This window comes from Zalophus californianus, chromosome 8 (assembly GCF_009762305.2).
Source record: "Zalophus californianus isolate mZalCal1 chromosome 8, mZalCal1.pri.v2, whole genome shotgun sequence".
In the NCBI taxonomy this organism is placed as follows: domain Eukaryota; kingdom Metazoa; phylum Chordata; class Mammalia; order Carnivora; family Otariidae; genus Zalophus; species Zalophus californianus.
Genome location: NC_045602.1, coordinates 124,877,280 through 124,903,741, shown reverse-complemented (window position 1 = coordinate 124,903,741; position 26,462 = coordinate 124,877,280). Strand labels below are relative to the sequence as shown.

Below are 26,462 nucleotides of genomic sequence, written 5' to 3'. Positions count from 1 at the left end.
TAAAAAAAAAAAAAAAGAATTCCTACTGTCTTTCAAAAACCACTTCAAATGAGACTTCCTGATGCCTTCCCTGGGGTTCCTGCTGGGGTTCTTGCTCTCTCTTCTGGGCTCCTACAGCAATTCTTATATGCACTTTATCAACAGAATTAACCACAAGGTGGTTAAGAGGATGGCCTATGGAACCAAACTGCTTTGGTTCAAATCCCTGCTGTGTCCATTATTTACTCCCTTTGAGCCTCAGTTTGCTTATCTGTAAGATGGCAACAACATTATCTGCCTCCTGGGATGGTTATAAGGACTGAGCTAATACAGATAAAGGACTTAGTCCAATGCCCGGTACATCATAAGTTCTCAATAAATGTAAGCTATTACTAGCACAATGTATCAAAGTAATTTGATTAGCTGTCTTTTCTGTCACACTATGAACTCTCTTAGGGTAGTGACTCTTTGTTGAATTAATTCAGAGACTGGGTCAGCATTTAATCAAAAATAGTGTGCTAACTTTAAGCCAGGCAACTGCTAGGTGTTAGGAATACAAAGATAAGTTAAATCAAGTCCTGGCCGTCAAGGATCTTGCAGTCTTGCCTATTCACACAAGGTATACATAGAGGACTTCAATGAATAGAGACTGAGTTAATGTGGGGGCCAGCTACTATCAATTCTGTTTACAGAATGAGTCATAAGAAATCTGGAGGGCGCCTGGGTGGCTCAGTCGTTAAGCGTCCGCCTTCGGCTCAGGTCATGATCCCAGGGTCCTGGGATCGAGGGCCCGCATCGGGCTCCCTGCTCAGCGGGAGGCCTGCTTCTCCCTCTCCCACTCCCCCTGCTTGTGTTCCCTCTCTCGCTGTGTCTCTCTCTGTCAAATAAATAAATAAAACCTTAAAAAAAAAAAAAGAAATCTGGAAATAGGGGCACCTGGGTGGCTCAGTCATTAAGCATCTGCCTTCGGCTCAGGTCATGATCCCAGGGTCCTGGGATCGAACCCCACGTCGGGCTCCCTGCTCAGCGGGAAGCCTGCTTCTCCCTCTCCCGCTCCCCCTGCTTATGTTCCCTCTCTCACTGTCTCTCTGTCAAAATAAATACATGAAATCTTAAAAAAAAAAAAAAAAAGAAACCTGGAAATAACTTCATTTGAATAAATAGGGAACTTACTCCGAAAGCTAATATACCAAGAGTTAATAATCAATAATACTTGCAAAGTTATTAAGATTGAAAAGTACTATATCATCTAGCTCTGCAGAAGCTCTGGCTAACTCTATTTAGACTAAAACAAAGAAAATCTATGTAAAATTTTTAAAACACCTTTTTTTAAAAATTTTAAGCAAGTAACACATTTTGCTGTAAAAAGTGAAAACTGAAGTTTTCCTCAAAGGTGATGACTCATCGAATAATTTCATATGCTGTTTTATCTCTGCAGTCGCACGTGTACACATATATGGAAATATGCATTTTGTGTATTAGAAAATTTACACAAATGGTATCACAGTTTGCATTACTCTGCATTTTATCGTTATTACACAGATTCCTATATATACACAGGTATGTTTCTTGACTACGTTCCTATACCACTAATCTGTGTTCTCTTCTTGTGCCAATTGTCACGATGCTTTCATTGCTGTGGTTTTGTACGTTTTGACATCTGGTGGTGTATGTCTAACCTCACTGTTCTTGTTCAAAAACATCTTGGATACTTTACATTTCCACATAGGAAGTAACAATGGCATAGTGTTTCGACATCTATGTATCTAGGTTTTCAAGCGTAGGGATGTAAAATCATAAATAATAATATTCTCTTATGGCTCTAACGTTCCTCTGTTTTTAGTAACACTCTCTCCCCTTTGCTCTCACAGTTTTTTGGGACCTTCTTTTCAACTTGATCGACTCTGCCAAATGTCAGTTCCTTTCCAAGAACCAAAATTTAGTTTTACATTTAGTTTTACTAATTTGTTGTTTGCTTTCTAATTCACTGAATTCTGTTTATCTTTATCCCATTGTGTCTTATTTACAATCTTTCTTGTATTCTAAAAAGAAAATACATTTTAGGCTATAAATCTCCCTCTGAGTACCATTTTTGCTGCAACCCTGTAGGTTTAATTTATAGAGATCTGAATTCTGTAGGGTACTTGTAATTAATTTTTAAATAGTTTACAATTTCTATTTTATCTTGAAAACAAATACTTGGGAGATATATTCTTACATTCCCAAGTGGAACAAAGTGGTTTTAACTACTTTATTGTTAATTTCTACTTCTGTTACAGTCAGTGAACGTGGCCGTGTGATTTCTGTACGAGATTTCTTTCTGAGCACTTTAAAACATAGTCAGATTTTGTGAATATTCCGTATATGTTTTAAAAGTGTCATAGATACTTGAAAAATGTTCCTATTTTCTGTTTTATCAATCTTGTTAATTGTGGGAACTCTTGTTTGTTTGTTTTTTTTAATCTAACTGAAATGACCATTTTTGGGAGAACACTAAGCCTTCATCTATGACTGCCGTTTTCTCTTTGTTGGTGGTATTTCTAGTAATTTGGGAGAAGTCCACATGCTTACAGAAGTTCACGACTTAGGTCTTCCGGCCAATTACACCTTCCAGCAATATAAAATATCCTTCCCCATATAATAGTCCTTTGTCTTGGATTCAATTTTATCTGATATCAATATTGTTTCACCTACTTCCTTTTAGGGAGGATTTTACCCAGTGTGTCTTTTTCCATTCTTCCATTTTAAACTTTTCCATGATACTTTATTTTCGTTATATCTCTCATAAACAAGATTTAGCTGGATGGTTTGATGGTTATTTTGATCTCAAGGTGATTTTTTAAAAAGATTTTATTTATTTAAGAGAGAGAGAGAGCGCGCGCACACGCACATGGAGGGAGAAAGAAAAGCAGGCTCCCCGCTGAGGAGGGAGCCCAATGTGGGGCTCGATCCCAGAATGCTGGGATCACGACGGGAGCCGAAGGCAGATGCTTAACTAAGACTAAGCCACCCAGGAGCCCCTCAAGGAGATTTTAATGTGCTCACACGTACTCTGATCACCAAAGTATTTACATTTGGGCTGCTGTCCTCTCAGTCACTCTGCTCCAGCCACGACGGGCTTCAGTCTCTCCTGACACATGCCCACTACGTCCCGCTTTGGGGTCTTTGTAGATGCTGCCCCTCTTCATTCATGTACCTCACACTGCAAGGCATACTATCTCATACTATCTCTTTACTGTGGCTTTTTTTTTTCTTTAAATAGCCATTATTACCTGAGCAGATAGACTATCTGTAATGTCTGTTCCCCTCACCACCGTGAGCTCCTGGGAAGTGTGGCCTCATCTGTCGCGTTCACCCCGCCTGGCATTCCACCACCTTAGACTGAAAGATTACAGTGTGTCTGGAGGATTCATGAGCCAAACTGGATTTAAGTTTACAGTCTTTTGTGGCTTTACGACTGGCAAAGTGGGAGGGTCTGACTTCTCCTAGAAGCAACATTCACTGTGTGCAGTCTGTTTATAGACTATCAAATACCAACTTCAGCAAATATTGCATTTTCCCGCATCTTTTATTTATGCTTTTATCACAATATATATTAAACATTAAAGGAAATCTTTGTTGCTTTTCCAATATGGCAAATAAAGTAATTTAATTTCAGAAATGCAAAAGTATTCAATTTCAAAGGAAAATATGAAGGTTTTTTCAGTATCGAATTCTACCACTCCTGATGAAATTACTTCCTATTTGCCATTTTGGGCAAAAAGTTCATTTCAAAATAGCAACTGCCTTCACAGGAAGAAAGAGAATTATCTTTTTTCATAATCAAAACCTGTTAAGTGTATTAAATTTCATAACTAAATACTGTTAAATGCCTACTGGAAAATCAGAGAGTGTCTAAGAAATTGCTGAGGGAGACTTGTTAGCTAGTCTGACACATAACCGTCTACAAGCTCAATGAAATTATTCAGAATACTTTTTTCACTCAACAGTTTGGCTCTTTCTTTGCCAAATGTCACTTACAAAAGGACATTTTCCTTATTTTATGTGTTTCTTTGATACCTCCAATTGGAGTACAGGAGACGCAAAAGGAGAGTAAAAAGGAAACTAAAAAATCATGCAATGCTAATAAAATGCAAATATGTCCTTCTCTCTGAATCTCTATAGTACCTAATAGGAAAGAAAGAAGAAACTTATATAAAAATATACTACACTCTAAAAACCGCTTAGGAGCGCCTGGATGGTTCAGTTGGTTAAGCAACTGCCTTCGGCTCAGGTCATGATCTCGGGGTCCTGGGATCGAGTCCCGCTTTGGGCTCCCTGCTCCGCGGGAAGGCTGCTTCTCCCTTTCCCACTCCCCCTGCTTGTGTTCCCTCTCTCGCTGTCTCTCTCTGTCAAATAAATAAATAGAATCTTTAAAATAAACAAATAAGTAAATAAAAACCATTTAGACCAGAATTTAGCAAGGTAGAATCACATGTAAGGTAGGTTAGAACACAGATTACAAAGTGCTGACCTCAGAGACTCTGATGCAGTGAGTCTGCGGTGGGGCCTGAGAGTCTGCATTTCTACCAAGTTTCCAGGTGACGCTGACACTCCTGGCCTGGGGATGACACTTTAAGAAATTGTCTGAGGCTGTTATTTCAAATGCTTGATTTGGGGTTCATGTAAGAGCTATCTAGCAAGAATACCATGACACTAAAAATCCTTTTCAGGAGCTCCTGGGTGGCTCAAGTGTCTGCCTTCAGGTCATGATCCCAGGGTCCTGAGATCGAGCCCCACAGGGAGTTTGCTTCTCCCACTCCCTCTGCCCCTCCCCCCACCCAGCTTGTGCATGCGCGTGTGCTCTCTCTCTTCCTGTCTCAAATAAATACATTTAAAAAAAGTCATTTTCATTTGATCTTCAGTATTTTTTGGAATAGGAGCTCATATACACCCCACCTAAACTTTCTTTCATTGTTTAGTTTGCAATTCTCTTACAAGAGAAATTATAAATTAATTCTGTTGAAATTTTGACGGTAAAAATAGAATAAAATTTTTATGGCAGGATGGGGTTGGTTCAAGCCCAATGTGGACATATACATATCCAGAAGATTTACAGCAAGAATCCCAGTGCTGAATGCCACTAAGTGCCAGACAGGTTGGTTAATGCAAATGAATGAAGTTGGCCAGACACTGAGAAGACCTGGACCTAAGGAGGGCAGCTGCCACTCAGCTCCACACAACTGTCCTCCAACCATGTAGGTTTATTATGGCTGGCTCTTCTATGTTTTCAAAATAAGCCAGCGAGCCAACATTTCATTTAAAAGTTCTCAAGTTTTAAATACAGGCAGCTACTGAAAGATTTGTGAGCCCTGTATAGGGCACACAAGAAGGTCTGTGGGCTGGATGCTGCCAGTTTGTGAGCTCTGGTGTAGAGGGCGTGGTCTCAGGCCCTCCTCCCACACGGGCCAGGCGTCATCCAGGCTGGGCAATGTGTTCACCCACTCATGGTGCTCACGGCCACTCCCGCCAGCAGTCACCTCCTTCCAGAATGGAAAGCATGCTCTCTAAAGACCCATTAAAGCCCCTCTGCATAAGCAGCTTGCCCGCTGAAACAAGTTCTCCACCAGTGATGCTAGTCTGGGAAAACTACGGCAGAGAGAAGTGAAGTCTTCTAACACGGGAACTACCGATCCGAAAATAATGATTAGAATGACTGGACTTTCAGGATCACTAACTACTATAACATTTAAAAAAAAAAAAAAGTAAACTACACCTAGGAATACAGATTTGAGGATTCTGAAGCTTTCTGTCACAATGATGATATCTGGTATCCAGAAGTTATTTCATCTTTGCCTAGAGACTCACTACACTGAGAAAATCAGTCCTTACAAATATGCCAAAGACAACCACGTGGGCAACAGATAATAACGAAAATGATTCAAATCTCATGAGTCGACTAATAACTGAGTGAATAGCTTATCGTAACAGGTGATGCTGAACAAGTAAATGAGGGCACACGTGATAAAGCAAATGAAGCTGGGCTCTACTGCGGCTTCAGTGGCTCATCAGCTAACCAGCCTCAGGCGAGTTATTCTGGTCCTCAAGCGATCTCCTTCGCTAGCAGTATAAACTGTGGCCTTCCTGCTACTGGACAACAGTAGACATTAGGTTATGGAAGAAGGATGTCATTACCTGGAAGGCCAGTGAGTAGAATGAAAAGCCAGGCCTAGAAAGGCCTCCCAGAATCCAGTTATGACACCCATTCTGAGTTCTTTGATAAACAACAACAGAACCATGACAGAATTTAAGAGTGTAAAAGTTAAAAATCCTTAAAGAGAACATTCTTTTCCAAAAATATTCAGAAAAGGAATGCAGAGTCCTCAGCTTACTTTTTCCCCCAATTTTTTATTGCCTCTACTCATTAAATCTCCGTGAACATTAACAAGTATCTGTGGTTGAGGGAGAATGTTCCACTGCAGAGAAAGGAAAAACACAGCCAGTTTTTCATAAGAAACTGTGGAGCAATTTAATATTCATCCTCAGGCAAAATTCAGAGTAATCCTCTCAGAGGGCCTAAAATTAGGATAATGATTAGCAAAACAGCAAAGATGCTACAAACCAGCATGAACTGCCCTCTGGTCTAACTCTTAAATAGAAAGTCACAATCCCAAATAAATGATGAAAGACACTGTGTCCTCACTCGATGAGTATTTCTTTTTTTTCTTTTTAAGATTTTATTCATTTATTTGACAGAGAGAGACACAGTGAGAGAGGGAACACAAGCAGGGGGAGCAGGAGAGGGAGAAGCAGGCTTCCCACGGAGCAGGGAAACAAATGCAGGGCTCGATCCCAGGACCCTGGGATCATGACCTGAGCCGAAGGCAGACGCTTAACAACTGAGCCACCCAGGCGCCCCTCGATGAGTATTTCTTTTACCATTAACGATTCCAAGCTTGACAAAAAGAAAAATGGCAAGCGAATAAAGGATTTTTAAAGCAAAGATGCCACTAATCAGGAGCCCCAGAACTGCTCAAATGTCAGTCAAAGTGTCATCTCAAACTCACAAGGCCCTCAGCCCGGGGGCTGTTGCCGGCATGGCCAGGGGCTTGCACCGCCTAGGAAAATGCTCTGGCACTTTCGGTGAAGTGCCAGAAGTGGGTGTGTGATATGGCAAATAACCCTCCCCGGCAGACACAACCCTCTACTTCCAGCACTACTTACAAACTCATAGTCTCCATCCTGCGGCACTTTCCAATCTGAGGAGTTCCTCAGGGGACCAGGTACACTCTGGCCGAAGCTGTTGATCTGATTTTCCTTTTCTTTTTGTTCAAAGTATTCAAGGAAAGATGGTTTGGCAGGCTGCATGGTTTCTTCCCTTCCTGAAAGCCAAGAACAATAAAAGGTGAAAAATGGTATCTTCGATTTCAGAGAAGTTTAATAAATACATCTATCTCCAGATTGGCTTCAGCCTCTGTGTTAGTGGCTTTTTGTTAAATAAGGACTCCTACGAGAGTCTAGCGAAAACCACAGGAAAATGCACAAATGCTCACTCCAAATGCTTCTCGTAGAATTTCAGAGGATTTATGGGCCCCCTAAAATACATGCAAATATTTCCCCAGAGCCCCCTTTTTCTGGGTGGAGAGATTTGGGTGGAGGTAACAACTCTGAGTAAGCTGCAAATAGTACTTTGTGGGTCTCCTATAGCAAAAAGTTCCCATGATATTTAGACCGAAAACAGAGAAGCGAGTAAAGATATTGACTTATCATCTATGTATACAACATTTTCTATAGCTAATGGAGTAGGGAAGGGGATAATACAGTAGAGTGACTTCCCTTTGATATTCTCATGATCTGATTGGACTAATAAGAAAAATATGCACACGGGGCGCCTGGGTCGCTCAGCCGTTAAGTGTCTGCCTTCGGCTCAGGTCATGATCCCAGGGTCCTGGGATCGAGCCCCACATCGGACTCCCTGCTCAGTGGGAAACCTGCTTCTCCCTCTCCCACTCCCCCTGCTTGTGTTCCCTCTCTGTCAAATAAATAAAATCTTAAAAAAAAAAAAAAGGCAGACTGCTTCTGCTCTAAAAAAAAAAAAAAAAGAAAAATATGCATGAAAACACAAATATAAGCAAATCATACTCCATCCACTCCAGGAAATATTATGTAAATTTTAAAACCCTGTTTACAAATGGCTTACAATAAAGCTAGAAGTTGAAGATAAGATACAATATTATATAGACAGTATGATCTCAACTCTGTAAAATCATATACATAGGAGAAAAAAAAGAGTGGAGGAAAATATACCAAAATGTTAACAGGATTTGTCTCTCATAGTAGATCTCAAGATCTCACTCTTGAGAGGAGATCTTGCAAGCCGGGGTGGTCAGGGAAGACTGGTAGGGGGTGCTTAGGTTGGGTCCCAAAAATCCCTGAGGAAAGAATTAGCAGTTATTAGCAGCAGTTGGCAAATGGAGAATACAGCAGTTACTGGTTGGGAACTGGTGGTGAAAAGAGTAATTTTACCTGGCATGCCTTAACACCCTAGCTAGGGGAATGTACCTACTTCACAGAAGTTCTGCTTCTGATTAGTATTCTAATACTGAGAAGTATGGAAGTTTTTTCCAGGGCTTTCCATGAACATATGGGTTTATACTGCCCTTTTCCCCAGTAACCAGGAAAAGAGAGCAGCAGGTACAGAGCCCTAAGAAGTGGATGGGGAGGGGTCTAGAAGATAAAGACCAGCATCCTTGTTCCATCCTGCAGACATCCTTGGTCCAGCATTCTTCTCTCCCAATGTCTGCTGGTCCAGCTTCAAGCTAGCACCCTGACTGCCTCTCAGACGTTTGTCATCTCACTTTAACCACTGCCAAGTTCAAGGGCAGCCAATCCTAGATTTGTCCACTTCCAGATGCTGCCAAAAGCCTACTTCACTGTTGCCTCCTCACTTATTAGTGATGAAACACAGTGTTTACTAAGACCAGTCAATGATTATATGCTGAATGTGTGTTGTTTTGTTTGTTCTAGGTGCAATATTAAGTGCTTTTCATGCTTATTTTACTTAATCTTAAGTTTAAGGTATTATTTCATAATCTAGTTCTGAAGGAATTACAACAAAATAAAACTTGTCCAAGTGGAGGTGTTTTGGGTTTGCTGACCAGTCCTTTTGTTCAGTGCCCTCCTCTGGGCCCACAACCAACCCTGCGGCAAGCCTATACCCAGTCCTACACATACAGCGAGAGTGTTTAGCGAGCTCCCAGAAGCACACAACCGTGGCAATGGCACCAACTGCCACTGCAGAGAGCAGCCCGTGCTCTTTCATACGGAATCTCCCGCTAGACGGGCCAACCGGCTGAACAGAACAGAAAGTCCTGAAACAAAACAGAGAGCCCACATGGCTTTCCAAACAGCTAGTTACTTAGAAAAAGACTGAACTGGATGCACACCTCACACCTTAAACCAGGAAAAGTCCACATGGGTAAGAGCTCTGACTGTAAGAACAGGAACCATAAATACTACAAGAAAACTTGTGTGGACGCACTTGAAACCTGGGTGTGGTTTCTGACTATGACAGAAACCCAGATGCAATGAAAAATGGATAAATAAAAGCCTTTTGTGTGAAGAAAACACCATACATTTTTAAAAATTAGTAAGCACACATATAAGCCAAGACAAAAGACAAATGGTGAACTGGATGAAATATGTGCAACAAGTACCTTAAATTTTTTTGAAGAAAATTCTTTAAAATTTCTCAAGAGTTCTTGGTTTTAGGCAGATAAGCTCCTACACACAGACATGCACGCGCACACACACACACACACACACACACACACACACACACACAATATTCCTAAATCTACCAAAAGATGACCCAAAAAAGGTAGAAAAATGGGCTAAAGACTTGAAAGGATAGTATAGTTGACCCTTGAACAAAGGCACAGACCCCCATGCAGTTGAAAATCACGTATAACTTCTGACTCCCCCAAAACTTAACTATTTGTAGCCTGCTGTTGACTGAAGCCTTACTGAAAACATAAACAGTCGATGAACATACATTTTGTATGTTGGAAGTATTATATACTGTATTCTTATTTTTTTTTAAGTTTTTATTTATTTATTTGACAGAGAGAGACACAGCGAGAGAGGGAACACAAGCAGGGGGAGTGGGAGAGGGAGAAGCAGGCTTCCCGCCCAGCAGGGAGCCCGATGTGGGACTCGATCCCAGTACCCTGGGATCATGACCTGAGCCGAAGGCAGACGCTTAACGACTGAGCCACCCAGGCGCCCCTACTGCATACTTATAATAAAGGAAGCTAGAGAAAAGAAAAAGAAAATCCTAAGGGAAAGAAAATACATTTATAGTACTATACTGTATTTACCGAAAAAATTTGCATATAAGTGGACCCACAGAGTTCAACCCCATGTGATCAACTGTATACACACAAAGATATCCAATTAGTCCTTAAACATGAAAAAAAATGCTTAAGTTCACACACGGTAAGAGAAACTCAAATCAAACCTATTTAGAGATGTGATTTCTTACATTTCAAAAGGGCAAAAATTCAAAAGCCTGACAACACCTTACCTGTTGGTAAGGCTGTGGGGACACAGGCACACTCATCCATCGCCGAATCAGTGTGCAAAATAGTACAAGCTCTACAAAGGGGATGTGGCAATAGCTGAACATCAAAGTACGAAATGGGGAAGGTACGAAGAATCTGGGTGTGTTGTATTTGAACTGGAGGTATGAACATGACCTCATGCTTAAAAAAAAAAATTCCAAGCATCGTTCATTAAAAAGCCTTAAAGCAATACCACCCCATTATCAATGAGCACAGCTGGTACTCAGATCTTGGTTTGCAAATACCATCTCCCACTCAAAGGAACTAAGGCTTCTTAAGGAAAATAGCTGACTCCAGGTCTAGGGCAGGAAAAGTACCAAGTGGGCCTGGAACATCTTTTGTGCCATAAAAAGCAAGCAATTTCTCAAAAACTAATGGGTACATATGAACAGGAATTAGGAGCCACCGTAGGGGCTCCCACTGGTAAATTTTCGGACACTTTCAGGACCAAAAAGATCTCACTGAATAAAAAGGACCTATGAGCTCAGAGTAACAATCGAACAGTGAAGGGGTATGGGAGAGAACGGTATTGTCAAGAGATTATACCACTTGACAACTGTATTATCGGAACAAAAGAGAATATCCTCTTTTTTTGAGAAATACACACAGATTCTCTCCTTTCTTAGAAAATACACAATGTTTGAGAGTAAGCTGCATATACCACACACCAACCTCTCATTACTTCTGTCATTTCATACTTGTTTACCAATTCATCTTTAAATATGCAGAGAAATGACTGAAATGAGTTCATCAATAAAAATGGCAACTCTGGCTAAAATAACAGGTAATTTAAAATATGTTCTGGGGCGCCTGGGTGGCTCAGTTGGTTAATCGACTGCCTTCGGCTCAGGTCATGATCCTGGAGTCCGGGATCGAGTCCCACATCGGGCTCCCTGCTGAGCAGGGAGTCTGCTTCTCCCTCTGAACCTCTTGCCTCTCATGCTCTCTATCTCTCATTCTCTCTCTCTCTCAAATAAATAAATAAAATCTTTAAAAAAAAATAAAATATGTTCTGTGGAATTGTTACAAAAACCACAAAGACTTTATTTTCTTAAAGCATCATACCCAACAATAAAAATTGTATAATTGGTACTCTATATTTCTATGATGCTTCATTTGTTCCTTTCAGTTGCAATACAGGTGGATCTTGGAAATCCAAGTCTCTAAACCAGAGATGAAACATTAAAGATAACCTTTCTGTGGCTTAATTCTAAACCATATCATAAAAATCAAAGGAATGTTTGTTAAACAAGAGTATAATCATTTGTCTAATTTCTATCACTGTTTAGATGAGAAAATGAAACACTTGCTTTCTTTATATTTGAGTTTTTTCTCTTATTTGATGACAACAGCCCTTCCTAGGTCAGTTGAAACCTTCTAATATTGTTGAAGGTAAGTCACCATTATTTGTCTCTTTCAACAGCTAAGGGTCAGAAGTAAGAAACTATCTAAAACATCTCTGCTTTCATCTTTTGATATTAATACCAGGGACTTGATTATACCTGATATTTATTAGAGACCAAAGCTCCAAAAACTAGACAGAATTTTGTAATAAGAGAGTTTTGATCTAATCACACATTCAGACATGAGCTGGAAGTAAAATTCACACATGTATACAAAATGTAATTATAGTCAAATGATTAAATGCTCACATGTATCAGATTACAAAAAAGCTAAAGTTGACTTTGGAGACAGCACTAAAAAAATCCCTATCCTGGGGTTCAAAGATCTAATTTTGGTCCTGGGAAAACCATAGGTTCTGAGCTACAAAAAGAGGCCACTGGACCATTACTTCCTATGTCCCTTTGCAGCTCTGAAAGTTTCGTAATTCTACGAATTGGCAGTTTATGCTGAGTTACCAATAAGCACTGAAAAACAGTTCTCATCTCCACAGGGATCGTGACACTTGATGACCTCTAATCTAAAATGTGCCAAGGGGCGCCTGGGTGGCTCAGTCGGTTGAGTGTCTGACTCTTAGTTTCAGCTCAGGTCATGATCTCAGGGTCCTGGGTTCAAGCCCCACGTCGAGTCCCATGTTGGGCTTCTGTGCTCAGCACAGAGTCTGCTTGTGCCTCTCCCCCTGCTCCTCCCTTGCTCATACGTGCTCCCTCTCTCTTTCGAATAAGTAAATAAAACCTTTAATAAATAAATAAAATATGGCACAACTGAGATGTGTGTGGGCATAAATCAAAGACCAGACCAAAGCACAAAACAGTTAGGACTTAACAAGATACTTGTGACAAGACTGTCTCTGACTCTGAGTTTTGTTGTTGTTGTTAGTGGGATTATTTTGGAGGGAAGGCAGGAGCAAGGAAGTCTTTCTTAAAACAGGTGGAAGAAGTGACCAAATTTCCTTGGCCCAAATTGTAATAAAGATATCACCTGGAGACGCTGGTTATAAAAATGTTTTATATAACTAAAGCTGAAGACATGAATGAATCAACTGGTAGGGGAAGCCAACTCAACTGGCAGGAATCAGCATGCATTCCCTCAAAAAAAAAATAGGTGTATTTGTGATTCCTGTATTTACTGATTCCAGAAATTAACTGCCTGCATCACAATGTTCTTTCTTTATGTGTTAAGAGTGCTTCTTGGATTAGGTTCATATGGAGCAGTCAGTGCTCCTGTTGTGACCAACATTTTCTTAATAACTCTGTAATTAGTTATAGCACCTGTTCTCACTCTGGTTTCAGAGACTGATAATTCTCAGTAACTATATATGCATTACTATAATAATTAACATCTCAGATAGAATGTTTGCAAAAACTGGCCATGATGGTTTCTGCCCAGTATCCTTGGTATCCTCGCCCATTATTAGTGCCCTCCCACAAAGGACTCTGGGCCTGGCCATGTGACTGACTTTGTTCACTGAAACAATAGCAAAAGTCTTACAAGCAGGGACTTGAGAATGCTTGCCCATCCTACTACCATGTGAATAAATCTGAGTGAGCCTGCTGGATGACAAAATACCACGGGGCGTGAGGCCCTAGTCAACACTCTCTTAGTTGAGGTCTTCATGCGTCAGCCAGCCCCCGCCACCATCCAGCAGCTGGCCCCAAGCTTGGGAAGGCAGCTGTGTTCATCACTCTAGCACCAATGCTGCGCGGCAAGACCACTAGGTTTGAAGTGGTTTGTTATGATGCAGCAAAAACTAACTGAGATGATCTCTCCCCCCCCCACACACAACTTTGTATCTACAAAAAGAGTTCTATTCTTTGAGAACTCAGGTTCAAATTCAACTAAGGTTTACTGAACACCTTCTAAGTTTCAGACTTTTTACTAGGTGCTTTCGCATGATGTTCCCATCCAAACTTCAAGGAGGGAGGGGGGAGGACCCGTGCTTATTAGGCACCCAAGTACTAGGCGATGTAGCATTTCACTTAATCCTCAAACCTTTAGAGGTATGTATTATTATTTCCACCTAACAGATGAGAAATCTGCCTACGATTATGTAGCCAGTTACCAACAAGGACAGAATATGAACCCTGATCATCAGATTCTAAGTCTTGGGAGCTGCACCTCAGACCGCAAATTCTCTGAAATCAAAATGAAAACTTTTTTTTTTTAAGATTTTATTTATTTATTTGACAGAGACAGAGACAGTGAGAGCAGGAACACAAGCAGGGGGAGTGGGAGAGGGAGAAGCAGGTTCCCCGCTGAGCAGGGAGCCCGATGCGGGACTCGATCCCAGGACCCTGGGATCATGACCTGAGCTGAAGGCAGCCGCTTCATGACCCCAAGCCACCCAGGCGCCCCTAAAATGAAAACTCTTGACATGTCAGAACTGCCACTAAGTTGAGTGTAGAAAGAGTGCGGGAATGGAATTTTCCCAGAAAGCTTGTCTTTGAAGTTTTCTTTTAGCACTCCTGAGCTGGATGATCAAGTAGGCTGGACAACAGCCTGTCAGTACTGAAAAGCATAAGAGAATCAGTCCAAGCTGATTAAAGGCAATGCTGTCCCCAGGGCTTCAGCTGGCTGGTGGGCTTTTTGTTTCAATGTGAGCTAGGGTAATTTTTCAGATGTATCCCAGGAAATGAAGACGTTCAGTTGAATGATAATGTCAGAAACCTGAAGCCATAGAGAGAATGGACTGAGCAGAAAAGTCAAACTTCCCAAACAGCCATCTCTTGCTCTGGTTCTTTCATCTGACACAGGAAATGCATGAATTCCTGTACTATGACTGACCCATTTTTCTTTGCAAGCAGCATACAGCAAACTCAATGGAAATCTGTCTAAGCTCACAGACCGGGGGTGAAGTCATGAGCAACTGTATCCCATACTCACTTTTCTTTGAAAAATGCTATATAAAAACAGAAGGACCGGGGTGCCTGGGTGGCTCAGTCGTTAAGCGTCTGCCTTCGGCTCAGGTCATGATCCCAGGGTCCTGGGATCGAGCCCCGCATCGGGCTCCCTGCTCCGCGGGAAGCCTGCTTCTCCCTCTCCCACTCCCCCTGCTTGTGTTCCCTCTCTTGCTGTGTCTCTCTCTGTCAAATAAATAAATAAAATCTTTTAAAAATAAATAAATAAATAAAAACAGAAGGACCAACAACCCAATGTCCATCAGCTGAAGAATGGATAAATAAAATATGGTATAGCCATACAATAGAATATTATTCCACAATGAAAAGGAATGAAGTACTCACACATGCTACAACACAGATGAACCCTAGAAGTATTATGCTAAGTGAAAAGAGCCAGTCACAAAAGACCACATATCCTATGACTCTACAGGAAATGTTCAGAACAGGCAAATCTGTAGAGACAGAAAGTAGATTAGAAGTCTCCTAGGCCTGTGGGGTGAGTTAGTGGGAAGGCAAGTCACTGCTAATAGATATGGAGTTTCCTCTGGTGGCAACCAGAATTCTCTAAAATTAGTGTCAGCAAAACAGGGTACTATCCATACAATGGAATTATTCAGCCAAAAAAGGAATAAAGTACTGACAGATGCCACAATATGGATAAACCTTGAAAACATGAAGTGGGAGAAGCCAAACACAAAGGCCACATTTTGTATGATTCCAGAAGGGGCAAATTCCGTATCGACAGAAAGCAGACGAATGGTTGCCTGGGGAGAGGGGCAGGGGGGTAACAAGAAGTGACTGCTAACAGGACTATGGGTTTTGGGGGGTGTGAAGAAAATGTCTGGAATTCAACAATGGCTATGGCTGCACAACCTTATTAATACCTAAAACCCCACAGAATTTTATTACTTTAAAATGGTAAATTTTATGATAGGTGAATCGTAGCTCTTTTTGTGAATTATATCTCAATTAAAAATACATTTTAAAAAATTAGATTGTGGTGATTGTTGCACAACTCTGTAAACATACTAAAATCCATTGAATTGTATTCTTCAAATGAGTCAATTACATGGTATGTGAGTTACAGATCAATAACTCAATTTTAAAAAAAGAAGGACCGCTTTCCTCTACAATCTACTTTGGTTTCTGGATTCATATGATCTATGACATAATGTCAGGGTAGTCGTAACTGGGAAAGAGCTTGACCAAAAACTGAAGCCCATCTTTTCCTTTGGAGTGACCACCTGCTGGATGTTCAACTTTATGCCCTTTCGTGTTTACGTTCATTTTTATGACTGTCACTAAGTAAACCATAATGGTCACACTCTGTCCTTAATTTCCACAATAAGAACTCTTTTCTACCTTAAAGAATAGACAGAGCCTGTATTTTCTTCTGTTTCATATATGAATATTTGCAAGAAAAAACTTGACAAATCCCTCAAATGTTTTCTTCTGTCTTGGAATAATATGCCTTATCAGAGGGTTGTTTGTTCTGATTTTTAATCTAACCTTTATTAGACTTTGTTTCTTATGTGGTTTTTGTTTTTGTTTTTGTTACTGGGCACCTAAGTGCTTTCCACATTGTAATTCATGTCATTACACAAGTTTCTATCCAAGTTTCTATGTCTGGTCATAAATATTCCTTTGAATGTTCTTTGAAACCACTACGAACTGCTGGGAATCATAAGTTATAGGATTCCCTGGAGGCCAACTAGAATAACTCTTCCAGTTAACCAATTTTGGCAACTGCCTCTATGTAAACTGACGTGACCTCTGGGTGGTAGTACTTACTTCTTTAAGTCTGCTGCCATGTATCTATTCAAAGAGATCTAAATCCAGATTTTAAAAAGGGTTACTAACGAGAGCAATAGAGGTAGCACATCTAAAAAGATAAAGAAGGTTGACAAGTGAAAATGATCCATACCTTGGTTATTGCAAACACTTCCTAATTGGTCTTCCCTTTTCCTGCCTTTTCAAACTCCACATCATCCCACTGAGTGTCCTAAAAAACCACCTTGTTCTACCACCTTTCTGATCAAAATGTCTTTATAGTACCCTATGACCAACAGAATCAAGTTCAAACTTAGTGTGGCATTCAAGGTCCTTCAATATCCGGTCAAAACCCACTTCAGCCAAATTGAATATTCAATATATGTGTTTACGTTTCTGACTTTGCACCTGCTAAAATAGCCTCCCCCAGACTTTCTGCACATCTAAGTTCTTGCTTTCCTTCTCACAAAACCTTTAATATTTGTCTGTACCACTTACCCAGCATTTGGCCTAGTATTATACTACCTTCATATACAGAGGTCCTATATTCCCAACTAAGTTACGTCATCATCAAATACCACTATCTGAAGCATCCCCGGTAATGTCCCAGACATAAAAGAAATTACAATGAACAGTTACAGTACAGCAGGTTCTCCGTAAATACTAGATAATGATAATGACAAATGTCATCTTCCCCTTTAAACCTATAAATTCCTGGTCAGCAGCAAATGCCTCATTTGGTTTTTGTACACTACACAGTAATGACACAAGTGACTACCTAATAAATACTTTTTGTTTGGCATTAGATACTTATTGTTAACAAATACTGACTCCAACTTGATTTTTTAAAATTAATTAATTAATTTTATTTATTTGACAGACAGAGACACAGCGAGAGAGGGAACACAAGCAGGGGGAGTGGGAGAGGGAGAAGCAGGCTTCCCGCGGAGCAGGGAGCCTGATGCGGGGCTCGATCCCAGGACCCCGGGATCATGACCTGAGCCGAAGGCAGATGCTTAACGAATGAGCCACCCAGGCGCCCCTCCAAATTGATATTTTTTACAGCAGAAACACTTAAGAGAATCATCTACTTTTTCTATATAGAGCCATTGTAAGTTGATCAAAATGCATCTCCATTCCTTTGCTAAATAATAGGCAGGTCAGAACAGCTTAGAGCGCCAGAGAAATATATTCCCCTAACCAGTCACAACTGATTTATCTGCCTCTTTAGGCATAAGAGCCAAAGCGTATCTTTTAGGACTCATTTTCCCTTGCTCTTCATTACTTTCATGGTACTGCTTTCTCTTGGAAAATACATATCCCCCAAGCTATTCTTGGCTCTTGTTTTACCAATTTAACTATAATGGAGCACCTTATCTTCCCAAAAATATAGGCCTTGAGCCCTTCACCCAAGTCACACTGAGATCTGGTACTTTCATATCCTAATACGTGGTCTGGCAGGGTGTTTCCAAATGAATTTTCAGGCACCACGTGTCTGTGCTTTTTGGCTCATCCCAAAAGAATCAAGAATGTTAATGGTTTCCAAAGATAAAATTGAGCCCAACATCTGGACACAATTAGAAAAACTGCACAAACAATTAGGATTTAGTCTCCACTCTAGCAGACTGACCTTGAATTATGTGTGCAATTGTGAGAAAAGTCTAAGGACCAAGAGCCTGCTCTTCTATTGTAAATCCCACCCAGCAGAAAGCTTCTGATAAATGCACAGTGAACCACAGCGATTATCTTTCGGGGAGAGAAAAAAATCCAGTCAGTAATAAATGCCACAGTATTAAGATAACAGTTTGAAACTTAACAAAGGAAGGCTCAGGTGGATCCAAAGCCTAGCCTTCTTTAAAATCTGTCATCTTGTATTCTGAGCTATTTAACAGATTTTCAAAACACCTATATCTTATTGCCAAGGAATGTGAAACACACACACACACACACACACACACACACACACACACACACACAGAGCCACTCTCTCTCATCCTGGCACATTTTTAAAACATTACTGAAACTGACAGGTAACCTTCCTTTAGTTCGACCATTTTCTTTTTCTTTTATTTTTTTAAAGATTTTATTTATTTATTTGTCTGAGAGGGAGAGGGCACGCACAAACGGGGGCGGGGGGCGGCAGGCAGAGGGAGAAGCAGGCTCTCCGCTGAGCAGGGAGCCCGATGCAGGACTCAATCCCAGGATTCCATGATCATGCCCCAAGCCGAAGGCAGATGCTTAACCAACAGAGCCCCCCAGCCATCCCAGCTCGACCGTTTTCATGCGAGTTGCAAAGGCAAAGCAGTGGCACTTACAAAACACCGTTAATACTAAGAATGAAAACAAAAAAAATACCCAGCAGGAGAAAAGGAATTAGGATGAGAAAAGCAGCCTTGGTTGAAGGAATGTTTAGGTCCAATTAAAAAGCCACTGTGGTTCATTAAAACACTCATGAACTTATGTTACTTACCACTTTTAAGCATTTACAGGCTCAGTATTTTACATATATTATCTCTTATCATCTTAACAGCACTACAAAGTAGGAACTTTTATGCCCCATTTTTTCAGACTAGGAAACTGAGGCTCAAAGAAAAGGAAGTAACTTGCCAAGGTGGAATGAAGTTTATTATAAGATGCTGAGCAAGTTTCAAAGCCAAGACTGACTCCAAAATTAATGTTCTTTCCACGATCCCTTTTTCTCTCTCCTACCCTTACACTAAGAGATACATTTCTAACAAAACGAAATGTTTTCAGCTTTAGCTTTGATATGTGTAACTATACCAATGCATGCGAAACTCTCAGTCACTGCTATGAGTGGCAAAGACACACACGGACACTTAATATTCTCTGACAAGAGTTTTTTTTTTTTAAGATTTTATTTATTTATTTGAGAGAGAGAGAATGAGAAATAGAGAGCACAAGAGGGAAGAGGGTCAGAGGGAGAAGCAGACTCCCTGCTGAGCAGGGAGCCTGATGCGGGACTCGATCCCGGGACTCCAGGATCATGACCTGAGCCGAAGGCAGTCGCTTAACCAACTGAGCCATCCCAGGCGCCCTCTCCGACAATAGTTTTAAAAATCCTGAGCGGATAGAAACTGGACAGTAAGGCTACGGTGGTAAAAGAAGTGTTAAAATACCTGCAATACTTGATGTCCTATATACCATCCTTGCAAAATGCTATCACCGGAGTCAGGAAGAATGAGATAGGAAACACACAAGGGAGGCAACACTTTAACAATCCCCTCCAAACAACGGCAGGTGTCAAGAAAATGGGCTTTGAGTCAAGAATTTCCATCTTCTGCAGCTCCGAAATTACTATCTTATGGATGGTGTCGAAACAAAATCATTTCAACAAGAGCCTGGGCTTTGGTTTGGACATGAGGAAACTTATGGCAACAATAGAGGCCTTCATGAGACTTAAGAATTTCTGGGAAACTACAAATATGCCACATTTTCACCACATTATACTATCCCAGGAATTTACCCAAACTGTGCTCCTGAGTTGTCCTAACGTAAGTATGCCACTCACTTTAAAATTCTATTTCCAAGAGATTAATGTGCCCATTGCTCTAGAATAAAAATTGGAAATTTCTTAATGGCGTGCATGTTTTAAATAGAAATCACCCACTTACTCTCTTTCACAGAGTCTACTTTGAAAGGCTTAGGTCAGAACTTGGACCACTGGAAGATGGAAAGAATTTTTTTTTAAGATTTTACTTATTTATTTTGACAGAGAGAGCGCACAAGTGTGCACCTGCACAAGCAGGGGGAGGGGCAGAGAGGCAGAGGGAGAAGGAAGCTCCCCATTGAGCAGGGAGCCCGATGTGGTACTTGATCCTAGGACCCTGGGATCATGACCTGAGCCAAAGACATACGCTTACCGACTGAGCCATCTGGGCGCCCCTAGAAGATGGAAGGATTGATGCCACGGACTCAAGCCTTCTAAATAAGAATGCCCACCACCACCTCTACTATTCAACACTGTACTGGAGATCTTGGTAAGAAAGAAAAGTATATAAGGATCAAAAGAAAGAAGTAAGATTGACTTCTGTGTAGTCAATGTAGAAACAGATTAGGTGAAAATTAGAGGCAACAAAACTATAAGCTGCCATTATTAATATTTACTTTGATACATAAGTAACATTCCCCAAGTGAGCTCTGCACCAGAATTTTAAGTCTTATTTTAAAACTTTATTTAATTCCTTGGTTAGCCATTTTAGCTGATGATGGTTGCAAAACTACATCCACAGTACCATGCTGCAGAAAGAAAGCGTCAGTTCTGGTGAGGGTCTACCAAGAAATCCGGGAAGAGAGAGGAAAAGTTTAAACTATTTTGAGACGTTCTGGCAGACTTCAGTCTTATTTGGACTTTGCCAAGTATGAGGTATCCAGTTTCCTACCTAAATAAAATAAAGACACTGTCCTAGTGTTGCTGCGCTTGCCTAAAATAGATTTTAAAATAAATAAACGATAGTCTTGATGGAGAATAAAGCCTAGCACAGAAAGGGGATTTGTGAATGCAGATGGTCGGGGGGCGGGTAGACACAATTTTAACCATGCTCTGTTACACAGCTCCCTCTGCTGGTCCAGAGAAAGCACAACAATCCTAACACTGACCTAGAACTTCTTCTGCCACTTCAGATCTTTGGGACAAAGTGCTTCTAAAGCCCTTACCAAAAAAAGACACTTACATACACAAATAGAAGAAATCTTCCAAAATCCCCAAACTGATATTTTATCCAGACATAAGTTTTCAAAGTAGTACAGGCCACGGTTTTCCATGGTTCTTACAGATGTTCCTGAAGTCTCTTGTAAGACAGCCAGATCTCACCCCACTCGGATCCCCTCCCTCCAGCTGCAACAGGATTCTTTTTTTTTTTTAAAGATTTTATTTATTTATTTGAGAGAAAGAATGAGAGAGAGAGAGCACATGAGAGGGGGGAGGGTTAGAGGGAGAAGCAGACTCCCTGCCGAGCAGGGAGCCCGATGCGGGACTCGATCCCAGGACTCCAGGATCATGACCTGAGCCGAAGGCAGTCGCTTAACCAACTGAGCCACCCAGGCGCCCTGCAACTGGATTCTTTACTGTAGATTCAGATATACACAACCAAAACATACTCCCTCAGACAACACACCATTAAGCCTATCATCAGAGTTAGGCCCCCTTGGAGAACCATCTGTCCTTTGCTTCTGGAACTCCTGGGGAGACTTGTAGAGCAGCTATTCAGACAACCAGCAAGGAGAGGTACATTCCTGTGGGCTGAGACTCACCAAAGTATGATCTGTAACACGAGCCTCGATCACAATAAAGAGGCTCTGCCAAAGTGGAGTATAACATAATAAGCTTTGAAATCAAACATATCTGGCTTCAAGCCTCAGCTCTTCTATTACTCATTATGTGATCACGAGCAAGTTACTTAATCTCTTTGCAATTTCATTTCTGTTGCTATAAAATGGGAGGTGGCTGTATTTACCACACAGCATGGTAGTAATGATTAATATGTGAAATGCTTGCAAAGGATTAAGCACAATGCCTGATATATATTAAGGGCCTAATCATTAATTATTACTATTAACAGTTATAATGCCTATCCTCCTGAGAATAAACAAGTAATTTATATATAATATATAACTGGTTCTAGAAAAAAGAAAAAGGTATCTCTGGAATCTCCTCAGAAGCCAACACCCATCTGAATCATGAATTTTGATGAGTTCTATATTAGATCTAATGCCCATTAATGTAAGGGTGGGCTTCCAAAACACAATGAAAGTTCAGTAGAATGACAGGAGCATAGACTCTGGACTTCAGATTACCAGCACTGGCACTTACTAGCCATGTGACCATGAGCAAATAACAATCTCTCTACTGAGTCTTCCCTGGTAGAGAAAGAATAGACATATCATCACTACGGACAGCTCAAGATGATTGAATGAGAGGAAGCACTAGAGGCCCCTCTCCTGCTCTAAACACACAAAAGTTCAAAGCTTAACAAAACAGAAACATTGTAGTGCTCAAAACTAGAACAGGAAACTCTGCAAATGGCAAAAGCAACAAAGGAACCCACAGCACTGAAGTGAATGGCCCACTGGGAAAACCAAACCATAGAGACTAGTTTTAAGCCCGATGTGGGAACAGGAACCAGGATAAAGACAGGAGCCAAGACACGTCTATAGGAAGCTAGAACTCAATTCCCAGCACAAAGATAGAAGCCAGGTCAAACTCTACCCACAAGCTCAAGGACATGACTTAGGAATGGCTTCTGCCCCTGTAAGAGGTGGAAAGAGTCAACTTCTAGAAATGTAATTCCCTTGGCTGTTCCACAGGCACACTACAGAAATGAGAAATAATCTAAGAGTGCACTGGAATGAAATACCCCTTAGAGCCCCACAGGGATACCTATGCAACTCAAGGAACATAAGAGAACTCCGAAGAAGATACTTCCCACTGAAGATAAGCCTATAAACAAAAATCACGAAGTGTAAGAAGAAATCTAATAGCATGAGATAGCAGACACAATAAACAGCAGAAATTAGACCCAAGAAACTCAAGATAATAGATTGATCTAAAAAATACCTTACTGGCACCTGGGCAGCTCAGGTGGTTAAGTGTCTGACTCTTGGGTCATGATCTCGAGGTTGTGGAATCGAGCCCCACATCAGGATCTGCTGATCACCTGAGCTGAGCGTGGAGCCTGCTTGGGATTCTCTCTCTGCCCCACCACCCTGCTCAGGTGCACATACATGCGCTCTCTCTCGCTCTCTCAAAAAAATTAATTTTGAAAAATACCTTAAAATAAAGACATTTATAATATTCAAAGAGATAAAGGAATAACATTTGTAAGACAATATTAGAACATTATAGAAGAAGAAAAACTAGATTTAAAAATAACTAATTAAAACTTCCAGGAAGCAGGGCACCTGGGTGGCTCAGTCAGCTAAGCGTCTGCCTTCAGCTTAACTGACTGCTCAGTGGGGAGTCCGCTTCTCCCTCTGCCTCTTCTCTGCTCATGCTTGCATGTGCACTCGCTCACTCTCTCTCGCAAATAAATAAAATCTTAAAAAACAAACAAACTAGGAAGCAAAAAATGTATCCACAGAAATAAATTCAGTGTCTGGGGCGCCTGAGTGGCTCAGGTGTTAAGCATCTGCCTTCAGCTCAGGTCATGATCCCAGGGTCCTGGGATGGAGCCCCACGTCGGGTTCCTTGCTCAGCTGGGACCCTGCTTCTCCCTCTTCTCTCGGCTTGTACTCTCTATCTTTCCTTCTCTCTCTCTTAAATAAATAAATAAATAAAATCTTAAGAAAAAAGAAATAAACTCAGTGTCTGGGTCAAATCATTGATTTGATATGGCTAAAAAATGAATGATAGAAGATAAATACAGAGAAAACACCTAGAAAGTGGCACAGAGATTTAAAACATGGGAAATAAAAAGGAGAGATGGATATAAGGAAGAAATCAAGGGCTCTGATAGCTGCTATTACCCTCGTGGAATGTAAAGTGGTACAAACTTCGGAGGATAAGCACAATATGACAAATACACATGAAACTATTCAAATACTACTGAAAACTTTTCCTAAGAAATACTAAAAAGAAGCAACATTTATATGTAAGCTGTTCCCTGCAAATTTATTTATAATAGTGAAAAATTAGGAACAACCAAAATGTCTAGCAACAGATAAACGATTAAAAAACACTGTTAAGTGTGACAAATATAAAAACGGACTTTGCAGCAACATGGAAAATGCATACACCTATTAAGTGGAAAATAATCAGAAAACAGAATATCTAGGCAAATTATTACTGTACAGGAGCCATACAGGCACATGGTCAAAAACAGGCATTCTTTATTGGAGTGAGAGGGTAAACTACTTCCTTTTTTTTAACAGTGCATTCATATGACTACAATACCGTTGGTATAATAATTTTTAATACAGTAAAAGAGCAAATGAAATATATAACTTTTCAAAGACAAGAAATAAACTTTTAAAAAGATCTGTAAAATATACTCAGTCATCAGAAAGCATTATCAAAAATTTCAGAAAAGTTTCTGACCCAGATGCCCTACACAAATTAAGTATGTGAGTCAATATTCTTATTACAGTTTCTTTAAAATTAGAAACTAAAATTAGGTTCTCTGAAACTAATGCAAACAACTATAGGGATGGGTCTTTTTTGTTGAGTTTATTGAGGGTAACAGTTATAATTTTAATTTTCGAGGATTAAACATTTCACAGAAGGTCAAAGAAGACACTAGATGAAAGCCTATTTATTTTCACAAGTTTCAACTTCTAGAAACTTCAGTTCTCTATTAGTCATGAGTTATACAATCTTTATAGACGTGTGAACTACTTGAGCTGTAGGGGAAAAGGAAAGTACATCAGTTTAATAATTCTTTAATTTTACTGATTAAGGCATGGAGGCTCGTACAAGGAAAGTGACTTCTCCAAGACAACACGGAGAACTAGCAGCTGAGCCAGACTTGGCCAAATAGTCTCTTTTAAATGTTTAAAACTAATTCTGAAGAAATAGGGCGCCTGGGTGTCTCAGTCGCTAAGCGTCTGCCTTAGGCTCAGGTCATGATCCCAGAGTCCTGGGATCAAGCCCCGCGTCGGGCTCCCTGCTTGGCGGGAAGCTTGCTTCTCCCTCTCCCACTCCCCCTGCTTGTGTTCCCTCTCTTGCTGTTTCTCCCTGTCAAATAAATAAATAAAATCTTTAAAAAAACAAAAAACAAACAAAAAAACTAATTCTGAAGAAATGGTATGATGTCTGAGATTTGCTTTAAATTAATTGAGTTTATTTTCTTTGGGGGAGGCTAAAATATGATGGGTAGTGATTTAATTAGGTTTGAAACTGGTGACAGGTCCACTGGGGTCACTCATGATATTATTCTGTGCAGTTTCGTCCATTTTAATTTCCCATGATGAAAAATTTAAATAACATCTAAAACAGTAAGTGGTAAAGATCTCAAAATAAGTGGGAAATCTGTCAAACCTGTGGCCCAAAAACTGAATTACCAGACCTCTAGTAGATGATTGGTGAACTGAGTTTATTTAATGTCACTCAGCTGTGATTGCTGAGGTTTTAAAACAGGTTTTCATCATGACTATAATAAAAGATGCATGTTTCTCATTTAAAAGATGCATGTTTCTCATTAGACACGTTAAACTATCCAAGCTCAGAAACTGAACAACCCACTGAATTAATTAGCACTTTAAATACATTTGGAAAATTACATTTGCAACAAAATTAATTCTTTAAATAAAAAAAGGGCAGATTTTCCATAACATGAGCATGCACAACAGATGTTAATGGGCTGGCCTCTTTACACTATGCAGTACTTACAATCGTCTGTATGATTAAAGCCCTTAAAACTAGTAGAAGATAAAGCACTCAGAGTCAATGAAAAGACAGAGGTCAGCACCTCTCCTTACTGCAAAACAAACCTTCCTAACAAATCACACTGGCTACTTAAAAATAAAAAAACAAAACTAAATTTAGTACATAGCATTCACTTGATAATTTACATAACATCCTAGGGTGCTCCAATCTGGAGTGTAGGGGATGAAACATACCTAAGAACAATGAATGAGATAAGAATTTGAAGGGACTAACAGGGTGACAATGTTTTTATAAACTCTTATAAATATCCATTTTAGGGCCCCCCTCATGCTTGCACGCTCTCTGTGAAGTTAATAAATAAAATCTTTAAAAAATAAAATAAAAAATATATAATCCTACTACCAATAACTACTTTTAATAACTGATTTATTTACCTCCAGCCTTTTTGGGGTTTTTTTTTTCAGTCTTTTT

The 26,462-nt window shown here is 40.3% G+C and overlaps 1 protein-coding gene across 4 annotated transcripts in view; it reads right to left on the bottom strand.

Moving 5' to 3' along the window:
• Positions 1–26,462, bottom strand: part of STK4 (serine/threonine kinase 4) — a 92,112-nt gene that overhangs the window by 33,504 nt on the left and 32,146 nt on the right. For 3 of the 4 annotated variants that reach the window (XM_027621448.2, XM_027621450.1, XM_027621451.1), the window contains exon 10: positions 7,183–7,340. In XM_027621448.2, the coding sequence (XP_027477249.1) occupies positions 7,183–7,340 (158 nt within the window). Of the gene's footprint in view, positions 1–6,771; positions 6,914–7,182; positions 7,341–26,462 lie in introns of those variants that run through there. The other variant, XM_027621449.1, reaches the window with a different exon arrangement.